The sequence below is a fragment of the Oncorhynchus mykiss genome, chromosome 28 (genome assembly GCF_013265735.2).
Source record: "Oncorhynchus mykiss isolate Arlee chromosome 28, USDA_OmykA_1.1, whole genome shotgun sequence".
NCBI classification, from domain to species: domain Eukaryota; kingdom Metazoa; phylum Chordata; class Actinopteri; order Salmoniformes; family Salmonidae; genus Oncorhynchus; species Oncorhynchus mykiss.
The window spans coordinates 32,915,085-32,941,657 of NC_048592.1; the positions used below are offsets into that span (position 1 = coordinate 32,915,085).

Here is a 26,573-nt window from a genome sequence, read left to right on the forward strand (position 1 = left end):
GTGGAATTGATTTCCTTCTTAATGCATTTGAGACAATCAGTTGTGACACGGTAGGGGTGGTATACAGAAGATAGCCCTATTTGGTAAAAGACCAAGTCCATATTATGGCAAGAACAGTTCAAATAAGCAAAGAGAAACAACAGTCCATCATTACTTTAAAAACACTGAAAAAGTTTCTTCAAGTGCAGTTGCAAAATCCATCAAGCGCTATGATGAAACTGGCTCTCATGAGGACCGCCACAGGAAAGGAAGACCCAGAGTTACCTCTGCTGCAGAGGATAAGTTCATTAGAGTTACCAGCCTCAGAAATGGGCAATTAACTGCACCTCAGATTGCAGCCCAAATAAATGATTTAGAGTTCAAGTAACAGACATCTCAACATCAACTATTCAGAGGAGACTGAAGCAGACCTTCATGGTCTAATTGCTGCAAAGAAACCACTACTAAAAGGATACCAATAAGACTTATAATAATATGACTTGCTTGATCCAAGAAACACAAGCAATGAACATTAGACCGGTGACAATCTGTCCTTTGGTCTGATAAATCCACAAATCCCCTGTGTCTTTATGAGACGCAGAGTAGGTGAACGGATGATCGCCACATGTGTGGTTCCCATCGTGACTACCTCGAAGCTGGTTGAGAGAATGCCAAGAGTGTGCAAAGCCGTCATCAAGGCAAAGGGTGGCTAGTTTGAAGAATCTCAAATATATTTTGATGTGTAACACTTCATTGGTTACTACACGATTTCACGTGTTATTTCATAGTTTTTGATGACTTCACTATTATTCTACAATGTAGAAAATAGTTAAAATAAAGAAAAACCCTTGAATGAGTAGGTGTCCAAACTTGGACTGGTATTGTACATGTTCGTGAGACAGTCACCATTGCACAGGGGGGTTCTGGTAGAGTGTAGCTCAAATGGGGCCGACGCTATAGACAGAAGTTGGCAGATCAGTTGTACCAACTTCAGGCGAGTCTCCTGACACTTGAGATCATAGAGCCTCAGAGGGCTCAATAGTTTGTAGGCCAAACCGTTTGAACGCTACATACGATTTTGTGAAAACACCCATTTTTGGGATGTCTCATTGTCTGACAAACACTGCTCTAGTAGCGCTGTCACCTTTCAAGTTCAACATAGGCGGATGAGGTGGATTGTGACGCATCCACAGGAGCATGGAAATTAACCTTAGGGGGTTAATGACAGCATGACCCTCGCACCCTCCAGTCAGACACTCTAGTCTAGGGGGTGACCTCTGACCTTTCCAGTGCTCTGTAGGATGGTGGTCCTGGTCCTCCACACCCGCTCCCTGCTGACTATGTCCCTGGTCACGTCCACCTCGGCGTCCACAAAGCTCCTCTGCTTCAGTGTGATATCCTCATCCAGGTCTGTCTTGATGGTGGAGCGCTTCTTGGCCATAATCTTGGCTTTGATGGCGGCGATCTTCTCCACGGACATGGCCTCGGACAGTGACCTGGGGGCAGAGGTGATCTCCATTATCCCTTATTCCACCAGCTACGCTGACAGAACACATGAATAATTAGATGGGTGCCTACATTTGTCCTATTTTACACATGTACAAGTGTATATTATATGCATGTGTGATTTGGAAATGTTTTGTTTTTTTTGCATTTCCCACTCCCCTGAGATGATAATTTAGTGGGGAGGGGAAAAAAATATAGAATAAAAACGAATTAAAAAACTACGCTGCCTGGAGTAGAAATTAATGTTCGGGGTTGATTGAGAAGCGAATTTAAATAATGCAGTGTTTAGTGAATAAGGCAAGGTTCCTGGTTTTTATTTATGTCAGCCTGCTCTCATTGGGATACCTTAGCATCTTAAAACCTGTGTAGCAACGGTGAATGGCTTCATGATAATGGCCTACATTTTGTAACATGGTACTGTCATTGAACGTCCTTTCATACCCATCCTAACGCTAGTCATAAGACTGCTCTGCTCAAGGCGACAGCAGATTAAACATTACTAGGTACTTTCATCCATTGCTTAGGACCTATATTTTTGGTTTATTGTGTTTTGGTATTTTTTAACAAATCTATACTCTCAATTCAGCTTGATGCTGCCAGTTGCATTATGTTGTTGAACCGTAAAAATAAATAATAAAAGCGACTGGATGATGGAAGGGTGTAGGCACCTCATACCTGATCTGGTCAGTTTGCACTATGCCCTCTTTGTGGCCCTCCAGTCTAGCAGCCAGACGCTCCTTGTCCAGTCGCACTCGTTCCTCATCCTAGATAACAGAATGTGTTAGAATGGTAAAATGCTCCATATGATGAAAGATAATCATGTATTCAATTTCTGCAGGGATCATATTCTCAAAATGTATGAATTCACTGTACTGTAAATTGCTTTGGATAAAATTGTCTTTAACAGGCAAGTTATCTGGCATCTTGTTAAACAGGATACCTATAGAGAATTCCTTTAGAGCTGAGGAGAACGTTCTATAAAGAACTGAGGAGAACGTTCGATAAAGAACTGAGCTGAGGAGAACGTTCTATAAAGAACTGAGCTGAGGAGTCTGAATGGCGCCGGTCAAAGATATTACGTACCTCAATCCTGGGTTTTTTGGCTTCAGATGACACCTCATCTGCTGCTCGTTTGACTGATGCAATAAAGGATTAATTAGCCAACTTGTGCAATACCTTTCCAATCTGCACAATATCTAAAATGACTCTCACCAAGCTGATTGCATGTGCAACACAGGCCAATGGTGAACAAAATAGTATATTAGGCCTTACAGCATGGACTGTTGATATATCTGTTTCAAGGGAACACATTTTCTAATATATATGAATTAAATCATTCAAATCAATGGAAGAGTTGTCATATTCAAAATGCTAAAACTACCTTGCGTTGGCCTTTGCAAACCAATCTCTATGGGGGCACTTCTGTCGATACTTGTCGAAGTAGCTGTGAAGAGAAATCAAAATGGAAATTGCTTTAGTACAATAATTTCAATGGAATCAACGCGTGTGCATTAATTTCACGGTGTTAAATCTGATTTGGTTTCAATTAATACTTACAACTTTCCCCATTGAGATAGGACAGCAAGCCCTTTCTATCAGGTCTTCTGACAACCGGAATGTTCTCTGTCTTAGGGGGTGATCAGAATACTTATGTAAATCACAATGAAATACAACACAATTTACCAAGGTCACAACAACGCCTCTGGCAATGACAATCAATAGACCACTGGCAACACTAAGACAGAACATCCATGACACATGGCAGCTGTATTCAACTAACTCTATACAACTCTCACTTGCAGTGAGGACATTAAGTCTACTTACTGCAGCCCTTCGCACGTAGGATGGATGAGGGAGATGCACATTGTTGAGCAGGAACAAAATGGAGTCCAGGGTGTAGTACTCCTTGGGCTGACCCTCCTTTCCAGTTCTGAAAATCATTACATTCAGCTTTAGCGTTGCAAAATTCAACTAACTTTCCCAAAATTCCTAGGTTTTCCAGAAATGTTTGTTAGAAGATTCACGGAATAAACATGAATTCGGAATCCTTCAACCAGGATTTCTGGAAAAGCAGGGAATGTTGGGAAAGTTAAAAGAATTTTGCAACACTAGTCAGCGTTGACTAGTAGTTTTGCCCATTGTCTACAGTTCTTTCAGTAAAATCCAGATGCCCTCTTGTGGAACTAATCTGGAATTTAGTCACACTGCATGCATTAATAGTGAAGGCTTAGATAAATAGTTTAAATCCTGTATTTTGTTAATTACGTTACACACAAACAGTGACCAGCTGTGACGACTATGTCACGGCTTTTCAATGACACGTCCAACTGGTCCAACTTGTCGGGTTAAAATGAGATTGTCCAACTATTTCATGTCATACGGCCTGAACGACTGCTTGTTCTGCAAAAAACAGGAAATACTTAGCTAGCTAGCTGACACAGAACATCAAAGTAATGTCTAGCTGTCAAGCTAGAAATGTAAAAACATGGTGACAGGTACGGTCACCTGAGGAAATCAATAATAGCTAACGTTAGTTGCAATACTGTAACTTAACTACCGCGGGTTTGCAAGCATGACAGCTGGCTTATGACAACGTTACCTGGGTAGTGGCTTTTAAACAAAGCAATTAACGTTAGATAGTTAGCTAGCGTACTAGTTAAACCCCCCCAAACTAACAATAAAATGATAACTGTATTTGCTATCATTCGGTGCAAATAGTAGCTAGCACCTTTTAAACGCGGCAAGAAAAGTTTGGGCATCAACAACCTTATCTCGCTAACATTAACGTTAGCTATTAACGTTACTAGCTAGCCTAGCTACAACAGGCCGATTGAAGCGAGTAATTTACCCATTTATAAGCAAATTTAACATACCCCCAAATGACATAGTTAGTCTTGACATTTTTGGGCCAAGAGAACTCTCCAAAGATAACTTCGTCTCCTTTGGCGACGATTTCTTTTTTCTGGATGTTGTATTGGCGAAGAACACTCAACACGTCCGCCATCTTCACTTGTCTTCATGAAACTAGCGAGCGTGAGTGCAAGGCCCCCAGTCACCTATCAACAGAATGCAATGTGGTCTCACAGAATGCCTGATCCCAATTTCCAGTTGTATTTGTGTTCAGTGTGTCAATGGATAGGTCTATTCTGAACACAAATGGCAGTACATGTCAGTTTTTATTTGATTATAATCTCTGTTCTCCATATATAAAATGCATACATGTATCATGATTCATTCATGGCCATTATGACTCAAAACAATTTGAATTCCCTTCTATAGCCATAAAATACTTGCTTGCCTTCTCTGTAAAAGGTTCATTTTGTAAAGTAAATACACACATAAAGAAATGTCCATGAAACACTTTATTAAGGTTTGTATTGACACTATGGCTAATGTAAATGGCATGCAACATGAACTGAAATCACCTTTCAGTTGAAAGAGAAAATGGATTAGTCATGGGACAGTAAGGCCTACATTTATAATTGATTCAGTTCAACTTTCTCTATCAATATGGACTGTGGCCATTCTATCTCCACCTGTCAATGTGCCCCACTGTATTCTCTACTATAGCAACTGACTCCAAAGTATTGTTACCTCAGAATGTATGCATTATTAGAGTCTAGAGCATTTTCAAATGTAGCATGTTTTGTTAACTACGTTCGAACCGATGTCCTCAAAGATGGTCTTCTATCTCAACTCATGGGGTTGGGACCAACTCGAGAACTGGTGGGGCCTTTTAATAGACTGACATATTTTGTGCCATACTTTTATATTGGATCAGATGAAATCAACACAAAGTAAAAAGGTTTTTAGAAATCAGTTACCAGGTCTGAATTTGTTTTGTCTAAATTAGGGTTGATCTGAAATGACAGAAGACAGAAAATAACAATTCAATAAACCAGTTAATACTTTCCACTTCCTCTATTTCAGCGTCAGCCATCATTCCCCCATTGAATTGACTGCTAAAAGGTAAAGCATCTTCAGTATTATCCCATTTTATTTATTCAATATTTGAAGAATAAAGCATTTTAAAAATCTACAGTGTTACACAAGTATGACAAAAAGGTACATTCAGTGGGATCTATTACAAAGGAAAAGTAGCTGGTGAGTTTCTATGGAACATTAGTGAGTATTTGTATAACTGACATTCTATCATTAGTGCTTGTTTATCACAAACCTCCGACACTGGAATACTTTAAATGTGCGTCTAGCAGCTTCAGTCTTCACACTACTAAATGGCCTTGTTTTGACCTTCAACAACATGATACAGCAATAGAAAAAAACCATTGGTAATGCATAAAATCAATAGATTCCAGGGTCGTGATCATTACGTAACAAATAGAAAAGCAATTGAAATGTTCATTTTTAATTTTCCATTGTACAAGATTTTAAAACCTTTTCGAACGTCTGCCCTAATGAACATGACCCAGGGAATAAACCAATTTTGCAGGTTTGCCAAAAACTGCCAGTGACAATGACGACAGTCACTCCCTTATCTCTTGGCGTCAAATACTTCCTTGTTTTGACTTGTGACAAAGCAAAATAAACTAAATGGATTCGCATGTTACATGTTTAAGTGCACCAAGTCTATTCTATTATGAGTTTGACCTAATAAAAAAAACAAAAAAATATATACTGCAATCAAACAAAATAAGTTGGTTAGTCTTCTATATAGTGATTAGACCAATTGAAGAAGACAAAAGGGACAAGGGGAGGCAGGTTGCCTAGCGGTTAAGCACATTGGGCTAGTAACCAAAAAGTCACTGGTTTGAATCCCTGAACAGACTAAGAGAAATATCTGTTGATTTGCTCCTGTAAGTCACACAGGATAAGTGAGTTTGCTAAATGATGAAAAATGAACAGATTATAAAAAGGGCTCCATGTTCACATCAAACTTGCTATAACATAGCAAAGGAGATTGGTGGCACCTTCATTGGGGTGGACAGGCGTGTAGTAATAACTGGAGTGTAAACAGTGAAATGGTATCAAACGGTGTTCCAGCCATTATTTTTGAGCCATCCTCCAGTGGTAATTGTGTACAGGGATTCCTTCTTACATAAGCTAAAACTTTGAATTTTGTCTCAATACTCCAGTATTTTGGATTTGAGCTCAAATGTTAGATATGAGGTGTGAGTATTTATTTGATTTATTTAACTGGGTAAGTCAGTTAAGAACAAATTCTTATTTGCAACGAGGGCCTACACCGGCCAAACTCTAACCCAGACGACGCTGGGACAATTGTGTACCGCCCTATGGGACTCGCAATCACAGCCGATTGTGATACAGCCTGGAATCTAACCAGGGTCTGTAGTGACACCTCTAGCACGGAGAGGCTGTGCCACTCGGGAGCCTAAAAAGTACAGATGTCACTTTTTATTTGAGAGTATTTTCCTATGTTTTACTGGTTAGAAATGAAAGCACATTATGCATCAGACCCCCAAGACATGCTAACCTCTCAACATGACCAATAGGGAGACCGTATCATTTTTGTTGTGGTCATGATATTTATGATAAATTGAAGAAATCGTTATTGTAAATATCAACTTTAAAAAATAAAATAAAAATCCGCTCTCTGCGTCGTTTCAAGCCACATCCATTTCAAGGTATTTCCACCAATTCTCTCCATATTTTTCTTTCTCGTCTTTGCACTGTCCAGAATCTGTTCTCAGATCAGGTCCAGGGCTAGGTTACGGATGACCTCTATGGCTCCCAGGTCAAAGCCGCAGAGGTCCAACATGCCCCTGTCCTCGGCGGGGTCAGCGATGGATAGGCCGTTGGAGGTCAACCCACACACCATAAGTTTGGAGAAGATACCCATTTTCTAGCAAAAACAAAACAAAACACAATCGAGACTCTTTTATATTCATATACCGTGCATACTGTCTATTCACACCATTATATATACACACAGTGCCTTTGGAAAGTATTCAGACCCCTTGACTTTTTCCACATTTTGATACGTTACAGCCCTATACTAAAATTGATTAAATTAAATATTTTCCTCAATCTACACGGCACTCCATAATGACAAAGCAAAAACAGATTTAGAAATGTATTACAAAAAAACAAACACTGTGTTTACATAAGTATTCAGACACTTTGCTTTGAGACTCAAAATTGAGCTCAGGTGCATCCAGTTTCCATTGATCATCCTTGAGATGGACACCAATCAAGTTGAAGAAACACATGTGGTAAATTCACACCTGCATATACAGTGCCTTGCAAAAGTATTCACCCCCTTGGCGTTTTTCCTATTTTGTAATTTAAATGGATTTTTATTTGTATTTCATGTAATGGACATACACAAAATACCGGTGGATAAATTTCAAGGCATAGCATCAAAATAGCTGTGAAGACTTAATGCTGTAATCAGTGCCAGAGGTGCGTCAACAAAGTACTGAGTAAAGGGTCTGAATACTTACGTAAATATGATATTTAGAATAAATTAGCAAACATTCCTACAAACATGTTTTGCTTTGTCATTATGGGGTATTGTGTGTAGATTGAGGGCAAAAAAACAATTTAATCAATTTTAGATGACCGTAATTGCTGGACTATTAAGCGCACCTGAATTTAAGCCGCACCCACAGAATTATTAAAAAATATGTATTTTGTACATAAATACGCCGCACATGTCTATAAGCCGCAGGTGCCTACCGGTACATTGAAACAAATGAACTTTACACAGCCTTTAAACAAAACACGGCTTGTAACAAAAATAAATAGGCTTTAACGAAACACGGCTTGTAACAAAAATTAAAACAGTAGCCTACCAAGAAAGTCATTGGTCACTATCTTCCTCCTCCTGTGCACTGAAACCACTGAAGTCATCTCCTTCGGTGTCGGAGTTGAATAGCCTCAGAATTGCTTCATCCGATGTTGGATCGCTGCCCTCTTCAACACGCAGCAGTCCAGCCTTTCGAAACCCGTTGATGATAGTGGATTTTTTGACAATGCTCCACGCTGTCAGCAGCTCTATTTCCTTTTCCAACAGCCAGATCGATCGCCTTCAACTTGAAAGCTGCATCATATGCATTTCTCCGTGTCTTTGCCATGATGAGGGTGACAAAATGACTACCGTAATCAGAATGATGGGAAGTTTGAGCGATTTACGTCACATTATGTGACGGTGCTCAGTTTTTTGGCGGCATGAATCTTGTGAAAGCGGGAAAAATCCATAAATTAGCCGCGTCATTGTATAAACCGCGAGGTTCAACGCGTGGGAAAAAAGTAGCGGCTTATAGTCCGGAAATTACGGTAAGGCTGTGACTTAACAAAATGTGGAAAAAGTCAAGGCGTCTGAATACTTTCCGAATGCACTGAACCAATCAAACATTGGGACACACCTACTCATTCAAGGGTTTTTCTTTATTTTTACTATTTTCGACACTGTTGATAATATTGAACATCAAAACTATGAAATAACAAACATGGAATCGTGTAGTAACAAAACAAAACAAAAAAGTGTTAAACAAATCTAAACATATTGTATATTCTTCAAAGTAGCCACCCTTTGACTTGATGACTTGCACACTCTTAACTAGCTTCATGAGGTCGCCACCTGGAATGCATTTAACAGGTAGCAATGGACATTAGATCGGTGAAAATCTGTCCTTTCGTCTGACAAGTCCAAAATTGCGATTTTTGGTTCCAACTGCCGTGTCTTTCTGAGATGCAGAGCAGGTGAACGCATGATCTCCGCATGTGTGGTTCCCACCGGGAAGCATGGAGGTGGTGGTATGATGGTGCTTTGCTGGTGACACGGTCTGATTTATTTAGAATTCAAGGCACACTTAACCAGCATGGCTACCACAGCATTCTGCAGCGATATGCCATCCCATCTGGTTTGCACTTAGTGGGACTATAATTTGTTTTTCAACAGGACAATAATGCAAAACACAACTCCAGGCTGTGTAAGAGCTATCGCACCAGAAGGAGAGTGATGGAGCGCGGCATCAGATGACCTGGCCTCCACAATCACCCGACCTCAACCCAATTGAGATGATTTGGGATGAGTTGGACTGCAGAGTGAAGGAAAAGTAGCCAACAAGTGCTCAGCATACGTGGGAACTCCTTCAAGACTGTTGGATTAGCATTCCAGGTGAAGCTGGTTGAGCGAATGCCAAGAGTGTGAAAAAGCTGTTAACAAGGCAAAGTGTGGCTACTTTGAAGAATCTAAAATATACTTAGATTTGTTTAACACTTTTTTGTTTATTTCATAGTTTGTCTTCACTATTTTTCTACAATGTAGAAAATAGTAAAAATAAAAACCCTTGAATGAGTAGGTGTCCAAACTTTTGACTGGTACATATATTTACATTCCAGACTCTGACTAGGCTTGGGCAATATACCATTCATGTTATTTTTTATTTCACCTTTTTTTAACCAGGTAGCCTAGTTGAGAACAAGTTCTCATTTACAAATGCAACCTGGCCAAGATAAAAACAAAGCAGTTCAACACATACAACAACACAGAGTTACACATGGAATAAACAAACATAGTCAATAATACAATAGAAAAAGTATATTTACAGTGTGTGCAAATTAGGTATGATAAGGGAGGTAAGGCAATAAATAGGCCATGGTGGCGAAGTAATTACAATATAGCAATTAAACACTGGAATGGTAGATGTGCAGAAGATGAATGTGCAAGTAGAGTTACTGGGGTGCAAAGGAGCAAGATAAATAAATAAATATAGTATGGGGATGAGGTAGTTGGATGGGCTATGTACAGGTGCAGTGATCTGTGAGCTGCTCTGACAGCTGGTGCTTAAAGCTAGTGAGAGAGATATGAGTCTCCAGCTTCAGTGATTTTCGTTCCAGTCATTGGCAGCAGAGAACTGGAAGGAAAGGCGGCCAAAGGAAGAATTAGCTTTGGGGGTGACCAGTGAGATATACCTGCTGCTACGGGTGGGTGCTGCTATGGTGACCAGTGAGCTGAGATAAGGCGGGGCTTTACCTAGCAGAGACTTGTAGATGACTTGGAGCCAGTGGGTTTGGCGGCGAGTGTGAAGCAAGGGCCAGCCAACGAGAGCGTACAGGTTGTAGTGGTGGGTAGTATATGGGGCTTTGGTGACAAAACGGATAACACTGTGATAAGACTGCTTCCAATTTGCTGAGTAGTGTTGGAGGTTATGACATCGCCGAAGCCGATTCTAGATTTCATTTTGGATTGGAGATGCTTAATGTGAGTCTGGAAGGAGAGTTTACAGTCTAACCAGACACCTAGGTATTTGTAGTTGTCCACACATTCTAAGTCAGAACCGTCGAGAATAGTGATGCTGGACGGCCGGGCAGGTGCGGGCAGCGATCGGTTGAAGAGCATGCATTTAGTTTTACTTGCATTTAAGAGCAGTTGGAGGTCACGGAAGGAGAGTTGTATGGCATTGAAGCTTGTCTGGAGGTTAGTTAACACAGTGTCCAAAGAAGGGCCAGAGGTCCGGACAACAGGCCCTCCAATTTGACACACTGAACTCTGTCTGAGAAGTAGTTGGTGAACCAGGCGAGGCAGTCATTTGAGAAACCAAGGCTGTTGAGTCTGCCGATAAGAATGTGGTGATTGACAGAGTTGAAGCCCTTGGCCAGGTCGATGAATACGGCTGCACAGTAATGTCTCATATCGATGGCGGTTATGATATCGTTTAGGACCTTGAGAGTGGCTGAGGTGCACCCATGACCAGCTCGGAAACCAGATTGCATAGCGGAGAAGGTACGGTGGGATTCGAAATGGTCTGTAATCTGTTTGTTAAATTGGCTTTCGAAGACCTTAGAAAGGCAGGGTAGGATAGATATAGGTCTGTAGCAGTTTGGGTCTAGAGTCTCTCCCCCTTTGAAGAGGGGGATGACCGCGGCAGCTTTCCAATCTTTGGGAATCTCAGACGATACAAAAGATAGGTTGAACAGGCTACTTAATTTGACATGATTAAGAACGATCAGAGCATACAATATTTGCGGATGTGTCATGCCATGTTCGCCACTACAGTGTTGTAGTTCCACGTAACGACATACAATATAATGATGTAATAATGAGTCTGTATATCTATGCAACCAAACAAATAAGGAGTTAAGAGGGGAGGGACAGTGGTACACTACAGAAGTGTCTTACATGTCTGTACATCCTCAGACACTCCGTTGGATTGGCCTCGCCGTGCCAGCAGGCACTGTTGGTGAATATGATGAACATGTCCACAGTGATCCTCTTCTCCGAGGCCCACAGGATGGGGAGAGCGCAGTCTGTATAACCACTGGGGATCTGTGAACAGGTGGTTGACACAGGGGGTCAGCTATGAACACGACACACAGTCATTAAAATTTTACAACCTCATATTTTATCTGAGAAATTGATCATGTTCAGTAGGGCCCAGCGTAACAAAACGGAAATTAGCTTTTCTTATTGCCTTTCAGTGAACTTTTAGAACTTTGGCAAGATAATTAATTTTTTCCCAAGTAAGGTTTCTGTTAAAAAAAAGTTTATCATTCAGAGGTGCATAGTTTGCAGAGCGACACTTCTTGTTTCCATACCTTGACCAGCTCGGTTGCTACTTGTCGAAGAGACATGCCTTCAGTGATGGTGCAAGGAACTATAGCTCCTTCAGAGTAGGCCATAACCTGTGTCTCTGCCTCCGTCCGCGCAAAAACCTGTAACATAGATACAACCAACTTAGAACACAATGCTGAAATAGTCCCTCTCTAAGATGCCAGGAATTATTATCATTCAAATGTAAAAATGACAAGTCCTCATTACAAAGCACGCATGCAATGCCTGTGCTCTCTTGAGATGGGGGGAAACATGGCCGGAATCCATAGAACCTGTCAACAGACCCTTTTCCTTGACTATACCTTCCTCCAGAGACCCGTCTTCCAATTGTTAGAGACACCGCTTTGAAACACAGCTGCAAACTACTACCGTAGTCATTTAGCCTTGTGTAGGAGTACCCGCTCATAGTGTGTTGACTCACCATGGTCATGGCTGCAGCCGCTACAGCTGTGCTGACGGAGGTCCCCTTAACGATGCTGCTCAGTGATGTGCTAATGTCCACCGCCACCACAAAGCGCTTCCCCGCCGGCTCCACGTTCTCAGGAAAGGAACACAAGTAAAGTGGCAGGTTGATTAACGCTTAACAGTGCTGGTCCAGTAACCCGAAAAAGGTTGCTGGTTCAATCCAGAGCCGGCTAGGTGAAAAATCTGTTAATGTGCCCTTGAGCAAGGCACTTAACCCTAATTACTTCTGTAAGTCGCTCTGGATAAGAGCATCTGCTAAATGACTAAAATGTAATGAAAAAAACAAAACATGCAACAGTAAACATGTCGTCCCTCAAGAATGATGCATCCCAATTAAGATATTGTGTGTCACTAACACGTTTCAGTTCATTACTATAGCTCCCACCTTGGGCCAATCAGTGTCATTTTGAAAAACACGGATCTCTATGGCACTACGATGCGTAGTTCACCCAAGTTTCGTAAAAATTGGGCCAGTGCCGTCAGATATCGTGTGCGACAAACGTATCCATTTCATCGTGGGGGACAATTAACGTTTCGCATTTGTGAACACGACTCAGAACAGTGGGATGCTCTGTGAGTAGTGCTGTTACGGTGACCGTTTTACAGCCACACCGTCGGTGACGAGTAACGACCGCAGTCAAATTCCATGTGACCATTTAGTCACGGTAACTAAGGTTCTCCAAGCTCTGATGCTGTTAATGGTCAATAGTAGCCGACTCAGCACTCTATTGTCCCTCTAATCACTGTGACATCAATGCAAAAGTGATCGAAAATCAAACACTTCATGAGACCCCATAGCCCCATAGGCAATTGCATGAGAAAACAGTTGATGGCCTCTAATAAAAAGAGGAGGATCCCATCAGCTTTCTAAAGGCTAGGCCTACTATATTTATTTCTCAACTTTCCTAACACTAAACACATCGTTTCGCTTTACAACAAGAGTATAGCATACCTGGCTGGCATTGAAAATTAAACACTGGAAAAACGTCCACCGTTTGCAAATTAAGTGCATAGATGACACATTTCCCCCCCCCCCCAGCATCTGTTACCGAGACAGGTGCATGATAACGGTCACTTCTAAAACTAAACAATTTTCACACAGAGTGCATTCGAAAGTATTCAGACCCCTTGACTTTTTCATATTTCGTTATGTTACGGCCTTATTCTAATATTGATTAAATTGTTTACCCTCCTTAAAACTACACACAATACCCCATAATGACAAAGCACATTTTATTTTATTTTTCTGCAAAAATATAAATGTACATACAGTTGAAGTCGAACGTTTACATACACCTTAGCCAAAGACATTTAAACTCAGTTTTTCACAATTCCTGACATTTGATCAGAGTAAAAAGTCCCTGTCTTAGGTCAGTTAGGATCACCACTTTATTTTAAGAATGTGAAATGTCAGAATAATAGTAGGGAGAATAATTTATTTCAGCTTTCATTTCTTTCATCACATTCCCAGTGGGTCAGAGTTTTACATATACTCAATTAGTATTTGGTAGAATTGCCTTTAAATTGTTTAACTTGGGTCAAACATTTTGGGTAGCCTTCCACAAGCTTCACACAATAAATTGGGTGAATTTTGGCCCATTCCTCCTGACAGAGCTGGTGTAACTGAGTCATGTTTGTAGGCCTCCTTGCTCTCACACGCTTTTTCAGTTCTGCCCACAAATATTCTATGGGATTGAGGTCAGGGCTTTGTGATGGCCACTCCAATACCTTGACTTTGTTGTCCTTAAGCCATTTTGCCACAACTTTGGAAGTATGCTTGGGGTCATTATCCATTTGGAAGACCCATTTGCGACCAAGCTTTAACTTCCTGACTGATGTGTTGAGATGTTGCTTCAATATATCCACATAATTCTCCTCCCTCATGATGCCATCTATTTTGTGAAGTGCATGATGCTGCCACCCCCGTGCTTCACGGTTGGGATGGTGTTCTTCGGCTTGCAAGCCTCCCCCTTTTTCCTCCAAACATAAAGATGGTCATTATGGCCAAACAGTTCCATTTCTGTTTCATCAGAACAGAGGACATTTCTCCAAAAAGTACTATCTTTGTCCCTATGTGCAGTTGCATGCCATAGTTTGGCTTTTTTAATGGCGGTTTTTGGAGCAGTGGATTCTTCCTTGCTGAGCAGCCTTTCAGGTTATGTCGAAATAGGATTCGTTTTACTGCGGATTTTAGATGCTTTTGTACCCGTTTCCTCCAGCATCTTCACACGGTCCTTTGCTGTTGTTCTGAGCTCAAATTCGAGTCTCATAGCAAAGGGTCTGAATGCTTATGTAAATAAGGTATTGTTTTTTTATTTGTAATACATTTGCAAAAATTTCTAAAAACCTGTTCTCGCTTTGTCATTATGGGGTATTGTGTGTAGATTGAGGAATTGTTTTGAAATAAATATTTGAATAAGGCTGTAATGAAACAAAATGTGGAAAAAGTCAAGGGGTCACGCAGCTGGGAATTATTATTATATTCCCACACAAGGGGGATACCGCTGGGAAATTCCAGGCACTATAAAGTCCTTGTAAAATTGTGAAAGAGAGACTGATGAAGTGTTATGCTACATATGTTTATGTTAATTAACAATTGCTTGACAATGACTGGCTGACAACATTTCATGACCGCCCATAGCCCTCCCTATCTGTGAGTATCTGTATATGCGACGCTCGACTTACTGTGAAACATTTGTAGAAAGCAGAGTCCAGCGCTTTTATGATGTCAACGTTTGGTTCCCATTTCACTTTTCCCCGGTTGCCTTGGCCCCTTTTGTAGTTTTCCGAGGCTGTCAAGACGCTGAAAGGGTGGAGTTTTGCCTAAGACAACAATAAAACAGTTAGATAGATCCCTGGGAAAGCAGTATGTGAATGAATTCCAGTTGTCAGAAGGTGAGAGGTAGGTAGGTACACCTCACCTTCTTTAAAGCCGCCTCACTCTGGATCCTCTCGCACACCTCTGCCACGTCTGAGCTTCCTGGTTCCAGGACTTGGTCTGCGGTCATCTTACCCAGGGTCCTTAGCATTGACTCCATGGGCATCTCCTTTAACAATGCCTTCCATACCTGCAGTGGAGAAAAGGCATCATACATGATGTAATAAGGCTGTCTTAAGACCCTACACATGAAAAAGTGATAATTCCATTATGATAATTATATGGTGCTAATATTTCCCATTAATATGGCATTGAGACATAGAGCTGGATGTAAAAAAAAACGCTAGGAGTGTGGCTTAGAGTAGGCTAGTGGTCTAAGAGTAGGCTAGTGGTCTAAGAGTAGGCTAGTGGTCTAAGAGTAGGCTAGTGGTCTAAGAGTAGGCTAGTGGTCTAAGAGTAGGCTAGTGGTCTAAGAGTAGTCTAGTGGGCTTAGAGTAGGCTAGTGGTCTAAGAGTAGGCTAGTGGGCTTAGAGTAGGCTAGTGGTCTAAGAGTAGGCTAGTGGGCTTAGAGTAGGCTAGTGGTCTTAGAGTAGGCTAGTGGTCTAAGAGTAGGCTAGTGGTCTAAGAGTAGGCTAGTGGTCTAAGAGTAGGCTAGTGGTCTAAGAGTAGGCTAGTGGGCTTAGAGTAGGCTAGTGGTCTAAGAGTAGGCTAGTGGTCTAAGAGTAGGCTAGTGGTCTAAGAGTAGGCTAGTGGGCTTAGAGTAGACTAGTGGTCTAAGAGTAGGCTAGTGGTCTAAGAGTAGGCTAGTGGTCTAAGAGTAGGCTAGTGTTCTAAGCCGCAGGTCCCAGCCTACATATACTCCCGCGCAATGGATTTGAATCTGTCACACTGCTATATTTCAGCACACACTCTCCTCTATCTATCCTATCTATCACAGTTAATAAACCAAAAATGTGAGGAGTGGGACTACACTCTTTAAAATAAAAAGCTAGCAGTGGCGAGGACATCTCAACATCTGACCAACTTTAATTTGAGCGAAGTACACCTTTAAAAGAGTTGGTTAAAAACACAAGTTGGTCGCTGCTCACCACTTTGGACCTCAGGTGGTCTGTCAGAAGTTGTTCCCGCTCCAGACTATGCTCCTCTATTAGATGGCTGACCTCCATCTCGTCTGCACTGTGTTTGACCTTCTCAACCGCTTCCAGGTATGAGAGGACTTTGATCACCTCCTCCGAGTTCTCCTTGTCGGCGTACGCCCCCTGGACCTCCTTCCATCCTTTCATAACGTATTTACTGATCAACACGATCGCTGCAAGCACAGCAGAGTTGTCAGAGCATAATTCAGACAGAATAAAAAAAGCATTCAACCACGTCTCCTGATACCACCAATCACTTGTTACTTTAAAGGCTTTACTGAGATACTATTTTATTACTGATTTCATCCATGAGGATAACCCTTTTATTAAAAAAATGTCATCAACACACAAAAAAAAACATTCTCCGTAGTCTAAATCTTGCACCATGTCCCTTGTATATTCATAATAGTGTTTGAGAGTGTGTACATTGTGAACCTCTTGCAGCTCACCTTCATTAGCAGGCTTGGCATGGGAGAGTCTGAGTAGATCCTGATGCGACCAGCCCTCTCTCGTTTTATACTTGGTCACCGCCAGAGCCAGACCCATGGCGTCCTGTTTGTTGTACCAATCCGACACCGCTTTCCTCAGGGCCCGTCCCCATATCCCGCACCGCATCCTCTCTTTCACCTCCTTCTTGTATTGGATGAAGGTGAAGAGGTGCTCGGGGGCCCGGCACACGTCACTCAGGGCTCGGAACGCCCCCTGTCTGGTATTCAGGTCCAAATGTTGGGAGCACACAGCTAAGGCAAACAGGGAAGGGTTGGCCCTGACTGGCCTGCCCTCCAGAGCCAGCCTTTTGACCTCCTCCACCACCTCGCAACCCCTGCCCTCCTGTAGCAGGGAGAGCAGAGCCAGGGCACTCTCCATGCCCAGCCGGTGCTCCTTGGTGTCATAGATGGCCATTTCTGAGCCGTAGCAGATGAAGCGGCGGAGCCTGGTCATGTCTGTTACCTCCCATGGGTGCTCACCGTCGCCAACTGAGTTTTGGCCGTGGTCGTTGGCATCCTGTCCCGATGGCTCCATGTGATAGCTCCTCTAAACTGTCAGATGAATGGACAGGTAGAGACACAGATGTTTCAGCTGAAAGTAACACACTTTTTTTGAATGAACAATTGCACTGGTTTGATAGGGTGATCAGCAAACCAAGGTGAAGTTGATTTTATATTCACACAGACATTCGCCAAAGCCATTTAAAAATCTATAACTAATTCACCATTTGTCACAGAATCATCAACCTAGATATGATTAATTCTATAAATGTCTAGCATACTTTTACAACCTATTGTTTTGCAGACAAATTCCAGTTTTGATTTGATAGAAATAATTACATTTGAAATATTGCATTTAAAGATGATTAAATCAGTGATTGTCACAGAAAAAAGTGAAAATATGCATTTATTTGCAAGAAATTTTCATTTCAAGTGCAATTTGTTCTGTATGAAGTTACACAATGTTTACATAAAGTTGTATGTTTACAATCTTCAATTGTATGCCAAATCAATGTTGCATTTTTAGTGCAACAGTTCCACATTTTAAAGTAGTTACAAGGCACAACAGTCATTTATTTACATGTCTCTAATTTAACAGCAAATAGGCCCCTTCCAATCATTTCCTATTTTGGCTTTGTTAAAAGTCCTCCTTTGTCATCCCCAGACAAGCTGAATGGTACCATCTCCTGGGGGTAATAGATTGAACTGTTCAACACTTACAGCCAAATGTTTAATACCCCGGGTATTCTCAGAACACATTCTGGAAATTCTATAGATACAGTGGTCATTTTATTAGGTACAACCCCCTATGCATCTGGAACACAGCGAATTTAAAACTGTTGATGAAACTGGGGAAGGAGATAAGACTGTTCCAAGTTTATAAGTCCATTTGGAGTTTATTACAGTCAGTACAAGAAAACCAGTTTTGAAACTTTTCTGAGTTACAAAAGACCATCAGACTGTGCTGTCATTTTGCACATTCTAAAGTTCAACCAAACAGTAACAGAATACCTGAATACTTCTCTGCAAGCTTTAGTGTCTAGCAAGCCAAGACCACGGGACTTGGTGTATGTAGGAGCAGTTTATTTTTGTGAATAGGGTGGTGAACCTAATAAAGTGGCAACTGATCGTCGATATCACAAACAACTCATTTTTGAGCAGTGTCTGTCTGTTATATGTTTCATCAATGAGTATAATGGTCAATCTGATCCCCAAGGACCTCATAAGCTCACTTGGATATATAGAGTTGGAGGAAAAGACAAAAATATGAAACTAGGACATTTAAAAACACTGGCAGAATTATTTCATCCACATCCATTCACATACAATATGTATTTTAAAGTATAAATACCACTGTCTTTCTGGACAGTTCTTTCTGCAAGGAATGTGAGTTGAAAGGGATATGGTAATACTTATGTAGGTGACGTAGTTTCTCCACTGGTATAATGGGTATAATGCGGGGTAGTTGCATACCTCCCTGCTGAATTATGTAGAGCTGATTTGAGTCAGTTGATATTTTTTTGTTATAAACCACATATTCACGTAAGCTTTGTGATAGCAGTTTGAGAGAGAAAGAGACCAAATAGCCTGTTGAAGTACTAGGTTTTAATGGTTCGTGCCAGTAGATTGCAGAGGGGTTCACATACAGTTCTGAGGCAAATCATAACGTAAACATTTAGCCTAAAAACAAAACGTGTACCGTCCACTTCTTACACTAGCGTTTTATATTGTTATCCACCCTCTGGTATATACATACACTACCGTTCAAAAGATTGGGGTCACTTAGAAATGTCCATGTTTTTTTAAGAAAAGCACATCGTTGTTCATTAAAATAACATCAATGATCCTTCATCAATGACTATTGTAGCTGGAAACGACTGATTTGTAATATCTACATTGGCCCATTATCAACAACCATCACTCCTGTGTTCCAATGGCACGTTGTGTTAGCTAATCCAAGTTTATCATTTTAAAAGGCTAATTGATCATTAGAAAACTATTTTGCAATTATGTTAGCACAGCTGAAAACTGTTGTCCTGATTAAAGAAGCAATAAAACTGGCCTTCTTTAAACTAGTTGAGTATCTGGAGCATCAGCATCTGTGGGTTCGATTACAGGATCAAAATAGCCAGAAACAAAGACCTTTCTTCTGAAACTCGTCAGTCTATTCTTGTTCTGAGAAATTAAGGCTATTCCATGCAAGAAATTGCCAAAAAACTGAAGATCTCGTACAACGCTGTGTACTACTCCCTTCACAGAACAGCGCAAACTGGCTCTAACCAGAATAGAAAGAGGAGTGGGAGGCCCCGGTGCACAACTGAGCAAGAAGACAAGTACATTAGAGTGTCTAGTTTTAATCCTCAACTGGCAGCTTCAATAAATAGTGCCTGCAAAACACCAGTCTCAACATCAACAGTGAATGGACGACTCCGGGATGCTGGCCTTCTAGGCAGAGTTGCAAAGAATAAGCCATATCTCTGTCCAGTGTCTGTTCTTTGCCCATCTTAATATTTTATTTTTATTGGCCAGTCTGAGAAATGGCTTTTTCTTTGCAACTCTGTGTAGAAGGCCAGCATCCAGGAATCACTTCTTCACTGTTGAAAACAAGGACATTTCTAAGTGACCCCAAACTTTTGAACAGTAGTGGTGTTTGTTTTGGTTCACTCTTAGTTTTCCTTATCTCCACTGTGGAATGCCCATGTTGATCCTCTTGGTTGTCTTGGTCCTCTTGATCCATCCACCTGTCTTCTTTGTTAGTCAGGCCTGACCCCTTCATCCCGTCCTTTTTCCTGTAATCTAATTTAATATGACTGAAGATGCAGAATGTTATACCAGGCCCCTTCTAATAGGGTAGAAGACTCGTTAGAACTTTGACCACAAATCAAAAACTGTTTTTTTTTACTCAAAACAAAAAGGTTGTAAAAGTATGCTAGACATTTATAGAATAAATCATATCTAGGTTGATGATTCGGTGACAAATGGTGAATTAGTTATTGATTAAAAAAATAAAAATGTAAATGGATTTTGGCGAATGTCTGTTGCACGCCATTGTTTGTTGTTACTACGCAAAAGCCTATTAGCTGACTTAGTGTAGACCTTGTATGGCTAGCCAGCTAATAACAGTCATACCGCTGTGAAACTAGCTACTGTAGACAACAACCAAATGCTATGCACAGCAGCTGCTTAATTTGGTTATGTCAGCTTATGTTGGCTAACACGTTAGTCAGTTACTACACTGTAGCCAGCCAGCTAACAATCATCACACCAACTAGCTGGCTGGCCACATTCCTAATAGATAACTACAAGCATCCATGGGGCATGACAACGATTTAAATGATCATTACAAAACAAAAAAACATAAAAGCACTGCCGATCCAACTCGAGTCCCAGTCAGAGCGGTTCTGGATTAGTTTTGCTACTCTTCTTGTAGCGCTGGTCCAGACGCTGGCCAGCAGATCCGACAACACTTTCATGTTTATATTATTAAATCACTGCAGACACCGCGCAAATTATGGCTTCGGGAAACGTACCTCAAACCAGGGGTGAGAAATGAGTTGTACTCCCCAGTTGTACCATTACTGTTAAACCAATAGGTTTAAAATAAATTCCCGTAATTGTTTTAACTTCTAGTTTTAACAGTGGAGATAACGGGACAATTCGGAGTACAACACATTTCTCATCCCTGGATGGAGGTAGTTTCCGAGCCGAGACACCGGCTCCGCGGGTCTTAACGAGCAACAGTCTGGAGGAAAACAAAATGCTCAATAACGTTTACCGGTATTTCTGGGGAAACGACAAAAAAAAAGTTGTCAGCACTCCAGTAACATAGCTAGTGACTTTGGTGAGTAACGAAAAGAAAAATGTATGCCAGTCACTAAACAAAATTGGGGAAAATAGAAAGAGCAAACCGCACGTAACAACATTGACCAGAGTTAGTGATGTGGCTGCGATGATAGCTAGCTGTAGTTAGCCACACTGTTTGCACAGTATTATCTGGCCTAGCGATACGGACACATTTAGAATCTTTTTTTTCTTCCGTTTCTATTTTGAAGACAAAAACAACACATAGATTAGTTATTCCACTTACCACACACCCTGTGACTAGTTAATAACGTAGCTAATAGTTGATTTGCAGGTCGTATGGGCGTCACTGGGGGAACCCTACAGACCGATGAATAGTACCGTTCTCCTAGTATCAGGATGTTATGCAGGCAGCAAGGATCCCTTTTTGGGTGCGTTCGTAAATTCACTCTGGATATCTAATCCGAATTTAGAGCGCTGTCGTCTGAGTGTGACAGGGTGCCGAATAACTGATGAATTTCTGAACGCGCAACACCCGTTGAATATGATCGGTGTCAGTAAACGTCGGCAAAAAAAACAAACTATTCAATTGTTGCCAGCTGCACAGTTATAGTCACCAACACTCTATATAACAAGAACACAGCCTAAACAGCGCTGCTAGTGCGAGAACAATGGTCAGAGTGAGGTGTTCTCTCATTTATGTCTGGAAGTAGCTGGCAAGGTAGCCAACTTTAACCAGTTAACTTGGGTGCTTGACTGCCGTTGTGAGGTCAGAACGCTCGGACAAACCCTCCTCCTCGGCCAGAGCGTCCAGTGTGTGCTCTGAATTTATGAACGGACAATGAATGTACACACTGGCACGCCAGTGTGAATTTACGAACACACGCTTTATTTTCTCCTTCAAAATAAGAGTCCTTCTGCAAAGACACGCTAAAGTTTTGGAAAATCGTTATTTTTTTCCCACAGCATTGTAATACATGGATAATTTGACTTATATTTATATAAATACGTTTAATAAAATACAAATATATGCTGTTGGAATTACTCAATTTGACAAACTTAAATGCGAGCAGCATCCCACTCTGCATCCCACTGCTGGCTTGCTTCTGAAAGCTAAGCAGCGTTGGCCCTGGATGGAAGACCAGATGCTGCTGGAAGTAGTGTTGGAGGGCCAGTAGGAGGCACTCTTTGCTCTAGTCTAAAAAAAATATCACAATGCCCCAGGGCATTAATTGGGAACATTGCCCTGTATAGGGTGCCGTCTTTCGGATGAGAAGTTAAATGGGTGTCCTGACTCTCTGTGGTCTCTAAAAAACCCATGGCATTTATCGTAAAAGTAGGGTTGTCAACCCTGGTGTCCTTGCTAAATTCCTAATCTGGCCTTCGTACCATCATGGCCACCTAATCATCCCCAGTTTACAATTGGCTCATTCATCCCCCTCCTCTCCCCTGTAACTATTCCCCAGATCGTTGCTGTAAATGAGAAGGTGTTTTCAGTCAACTTACCTGGTAAAATAAGGGTAAAATAAATAAATGGGTCTCGTGCTGAGCAACGGGTTGAATACAGAATATTGATGACTCCTTACTCCACGCACACTATTCACTGCAATGCAAGACACTGCACATTAATGACATATTAGCTTATAGAGAAACTAACTATATTTGGTTAGTAGAGACCCTACTGAGTATTTCCCAGCCCACTTTAGCTGCGACAGGTAGAAAGGTTTTCGCTCTACAAGCCAATATGTTTCCTTCTTACAATCTATTGTATTGCATTGGGGGCTATGGAGGGGGTGAAGAACAAAGTACTGCTGGGTATGTACGACACAGTCCCCCTCCACAACTACACATATAAGGTTAGTAGAGACCCTACTGAGTATTTCCCACCCCACTTTAGCTGAGACAGGTAGAAATGTTCTCTTTACAGGCCAATATTCTTAACATATCAGTGTCAAACATTATATTTTTTCATTACTGATCTAAAAAAAAATGTTTTTAGAACCATATATTTGTTTTCATAAATTACTGTTCTGTATTTTGTTGTTGGCACCATAAAAGTGGCAATTGATTACACATGAATATTATTTGAATGAGTTAGGCAATGTTTTGAAATGCAGGCTTTTATTTTTGAAGGTTTTATCATTACCATACTAATTGACGTCGTTGTCTGTGCTGCTGGCAGAATACGATTTATTCAAGGCTAGTCTCGGACTACTATTCTGCTAGCGGCACTAACGATGACGTCACCCTTTTTATGTAATGAGAAACCTTCAAAATAAAAGTCCAGATTTCAAGACATTGCAGAGTGAAGACCTTGTTCAAAAGAAATTAAATGGTAATCAATGTCGATTTTAATAGGCTCATAAGCAAATGTAATAATTAATTTATAAAAAATAAAATAAGATGAACATTATTTTGCTTGCTTCAAGGCAAGCAACACTGAGGCATGCACGAGAGCATCAGCTGTTCCGGATGACTGTGTGATCACGCTCTCCGTAGCCGACGTGAGTAAGACCTTTAAACAGGTCAACATACACAAGGCTATGGGGCCAGACGGATTACCAGGACGTGTGCTCTGGGCATGTGCTTACCAACTGGCAGGTGTCTTCACTGACATTTTCAACATGTCCCTGATTGAGTCTGTAATACCAACATGTTTCAAGCAGACCAACATAGTTCCTGTGCCCAAGAACACAAAGGCAACCTGCCTAAATGACTACAGACCCATAGCACTCATGTCCGTAGCCATTAAGTGCTTTGAAAGGTTGGTAATGGCTCACATCAACACCATTGTCCCAGAAACCCTAGACCCTGCCCAAACAGATCCACAGATGATGCAATCTCTATTGCACTCCACACTTTAACACCTGGACAAAAGGAACACTTATGTGAGAATGCTATTCATTGACTACAGCTCAGCGTTCAACACCATAATACCCTCAAAGCTCATCACTAAGCTAAGGGTCCTGGGACTAAACACCTCCCTCTGCAACTGGATCCTGGACTTCCTGACGGGCCGCCCCCAGGTGGTGAGGGTAGGTAGCAACACATCTGCCACGCTGATCCTCAACACTGGAGCTCCCTAGGGGTGCGTGCTCAGTCCCCTCCTGTACTCCCTGTTCACCCGCTACTGCATGGCCAGGCACGACTCCAACACCATCAGTAAGTTTGCCGATGACACAACAGTGGTAGGCCTGAACACCGACAACAATGAGACAGCCTATAGGGAGGAGGTCAGAGACCTGACCGTGTGATGCATGGACAACAACCTCTCCCTCAACGTGATCAAAGACAAAGGAGATTATTGTGGACTACAGGAAAAGGAGGACCGAGCACGCCATGAGGTCGAAGGAATTGTCCGTAGAGCTCTGAGACAGGATTGTGTCGAGGCCAGATCTGGGGAAGGGTACTCAAAAATGTCTGCAACGTTGAAGGTCCCCAAGAACACAGTGGCCTCCATCATCCTTAAATGGAAGAAGTTTGGAACCACCAAGACTATTCCTAGAGCTGGCCGCCCGGCCAAACTGAACAATCGAGGGAGAAGATCCTCGGTCAGGGAGGTGACCAAGAACCTGATTGTCACTCTGACAGAGCTCCAGAGTTCCTCTGTGGAGATGGGAGAACCTTCCAGAAGGACAACCATCTCTGCAGCCCTCCACCAATCAATTCTTTATGGTACAATGGACTGTCGGAAGCCACTCCTCAGTAAAAGGCACATGACAGTCCGCTCCTAAAGGACTCTCAGACCATGAGAAAGAAGAATCTCTAGCCTGAAGAAACCAAGAATGAACTCTTTGGCCTGAATGCCAAGGAGGCAACCTGGCACAATCCCTACAGTGAAGAATGGTGGTGGCAGCATCATAACCTTTGCGCAGTCAGTCTATGGTTTTAGCCGTTTGTTCCTGCTTAGATCCTGTTTATTGTTGTGCCTGTTTTCCTCTCCGCTACAGTTCTGTCCACTCTGACTCTATCTCCAGTCCCATGTCTCATCAGTCCTGCTACCCTGTCCTGGACCGCCCACTCTACTGCTTCCTTGGATTCCTCTCCGGACCTGCATACCCAGCCCCAACTCCCCTCGCTCCAGCCTCAGCACCTGGCTCCATGCAACCTGCCCAAGCTTTCCCTGCCCTGCACCCCATCTTCCCCCTGTTTTTCAATAAATACCTTGGTTACCTTATCCCAGTCTCCTCGTCTGAGTCTGCTCTTGGGTTCACCCGCTCTGCGTAACAGGGTTAAATGCATGTATAATAATAAAAAATCCTGATATTTCTTACTGTATATCTCTCAGCTATAGGACAGACATTTCAGAAGAATTTCTTTTGAAAAAATTTAGGGGGACTATCTGTTCCATGTAATGAATCTGTTATTCAATGTGATTGTATCGGCTAATAGCAGTAAGCCCCCCCCCCCCCCCCCCCAAAAAAAACGTGTTCTTTTTTTTATACTTCAAGGGGTCTTTAAATTCTAAATCAAATAGAAAAAGGATCCTTGGTTTGACCTTCTTAAAACAATTCCATATAGCTTAGTAGAACCCCTCTTATGGGTCAATTTCTCATACCACCAGAGGACAATGTTGACTAAAATATGGAAGGCAAGCTGATTACCTGAACAACGTGTTGTTATCTTCAAACTGCCATCAGGCCTACTATATTCTTATAAATTTGATGTTTTAAGGAGAGTGGATTTTCCTCTCTCCTTACACAATGGGTTTTAAAGACAGGAAGAGGAAACAGGAAGAGGACACACAGAGAGGACAGTTTTAGGACCGAAGGGGGACAATTACTATTTTTTTTGTGCAAATGTTCTTACTTTTTAACTCTGCATTGTTGGGAAAGGGCTAGTGAGTAAGCATTTCACGGTAAAGTCTACCCCTATGTATTCACCGCATGTGACAAATAAAATTATATTTGATTTCAGACTGCAACCGGACTGCAAATTGTTGTATATTTCATACATAGGCTACTACATACAAATATACTGTACAAAACCTCTTGGTCCTTAAACAATGATTATTTAGCACAGTGATCTGATTATTATCTGCTGCTTGATTTAAAATGTGTGCAATTAAAATGAATTGATACTGTAATGACTACTTAGTCAGCAAGCATGAATTGGTATTCGGTACTGCTAATACATACAAGAATAATACCATGGCATTTGCTTCATAATCAATAATCATTGTTTAAGGACCAAGAGGTTTTGTACAGTACATTTGTATGTAGTAGCCTATGGTAACACAATAAAATATATGTGGTATGTCCTCTTGTGATATTCCTCTATAA

General features: G+C 41.6%; 2 protein-coding genes across 3 annotated transcripts in view; both read right to left on the bottom strand.

The window, feature by feature from the left end:
• Positions 1-4,530, bottom strand: part of LOC110509019 (cell division cycle 73, Paf1/RNA polymerase II complex component, homolog (S. cerevisiae)) — a 44,176-nt gene extending 39,646 nt beyond the window's left edge. The window contains exons 1-7 of the mRNA XM_021589960.2: positions 4,359-4,530; positions 3,310-3,415; positions 3,043-3,112; positions 2,867-2,929; positions 2,569-2,621; positions 2,161-2,249; positions 1,262-1,475 (exon numbers count right to left, since the gene is read on the bottom strand). Of these exons, the coding sequence (XP_021445635.1) occupies positions 1,262-1,475; positions 2,161-2,249; positions 2,569-2,621; positions 2,867-2,929; positions 3,043-3,112; positions 3,310-3,415; positions 4,359-4,489 (726 nt within the window). The 5' untranslated portion in view covers positions 4,490-4,530. The remainder of the gene's footprint in view (positions 1-1,261; positions 1,476-2,160; positions 2,250-2,568; positions 2,622-2,866; positions 2,930-3,042; positions 3,113-3,309; positions 3,416-4,358) is intronic.
• A 305-nt stretch (positions 4,531-4,835) lies between these two features.
• ro60 (Ro60, Y RNA binding protein) lies at positions 4,836-22,086 on the bottom strand. Of its 2 annotated transcripts, XM_036966376.1 has the most exons (9): positions 21,578-22,086; positions 16,951-17,541; positions 16,454-16,674; positions 15,409-15,555; positions 15,173-15,310; positions 12,444-12,560; positions 12,007-12,123; positions 11,591-11,737; positions 4,836-7,306 (listed from the first exon to the last, which is right to left on the bottom strand). In XM_036966376.1, exons 2-9 carry the CDS (start codon positions 17,522-17,524, stop codon positions 7,151-7,153), a joined length of 1,617 nt encoding a protein of 538 aa, XP_036822271.1. In that variant the 5' UTR covers positions 17,525-17,541; positions 21,578-22,086; the 3' UTR covers positions 4,836-7,150. The 2 variants fall into 2 exon arrangements, with proteins under 2 accessions (XP_036822271.1, XP_036822272.1); XM_036966377.1 differs by lacking the exon at positions 21,578-22,086 and having other exon boundaries at positions 16,454-16,658; positions 16,951-17,076.
• Positions 22,087-26,573: the final 4,487 nt, after the last annotated feature.

What these genes read in the sequence shown, in the direction of transcription:
- ro60 (XM_036966376.1), bottom strand. Translation starts at nt 17,524, where the DNA reads ATGGAGCCATCGGGACAGGATGCCAACGACCACGGCCAAAACTCAGTT. An exon ending in TGCCAAGCCTGCTAATGAAG is followed by an intron (nt 16,675 to 16,950) that starts GTGAGCTGCAAG and finishes CTGTGCTTGCAG; the next exon opens with CGATCGTGTTGATCAGTAAA. An exon ending in TAGCAACCGAGCTGGTCAAG is followed by an intron (nt 11,738 to 12,006) that starts GTATGGAAACAA and finishes ACCTGTTCACAG; the next exon opens with ATCCCCAGTGGTTATACAGA.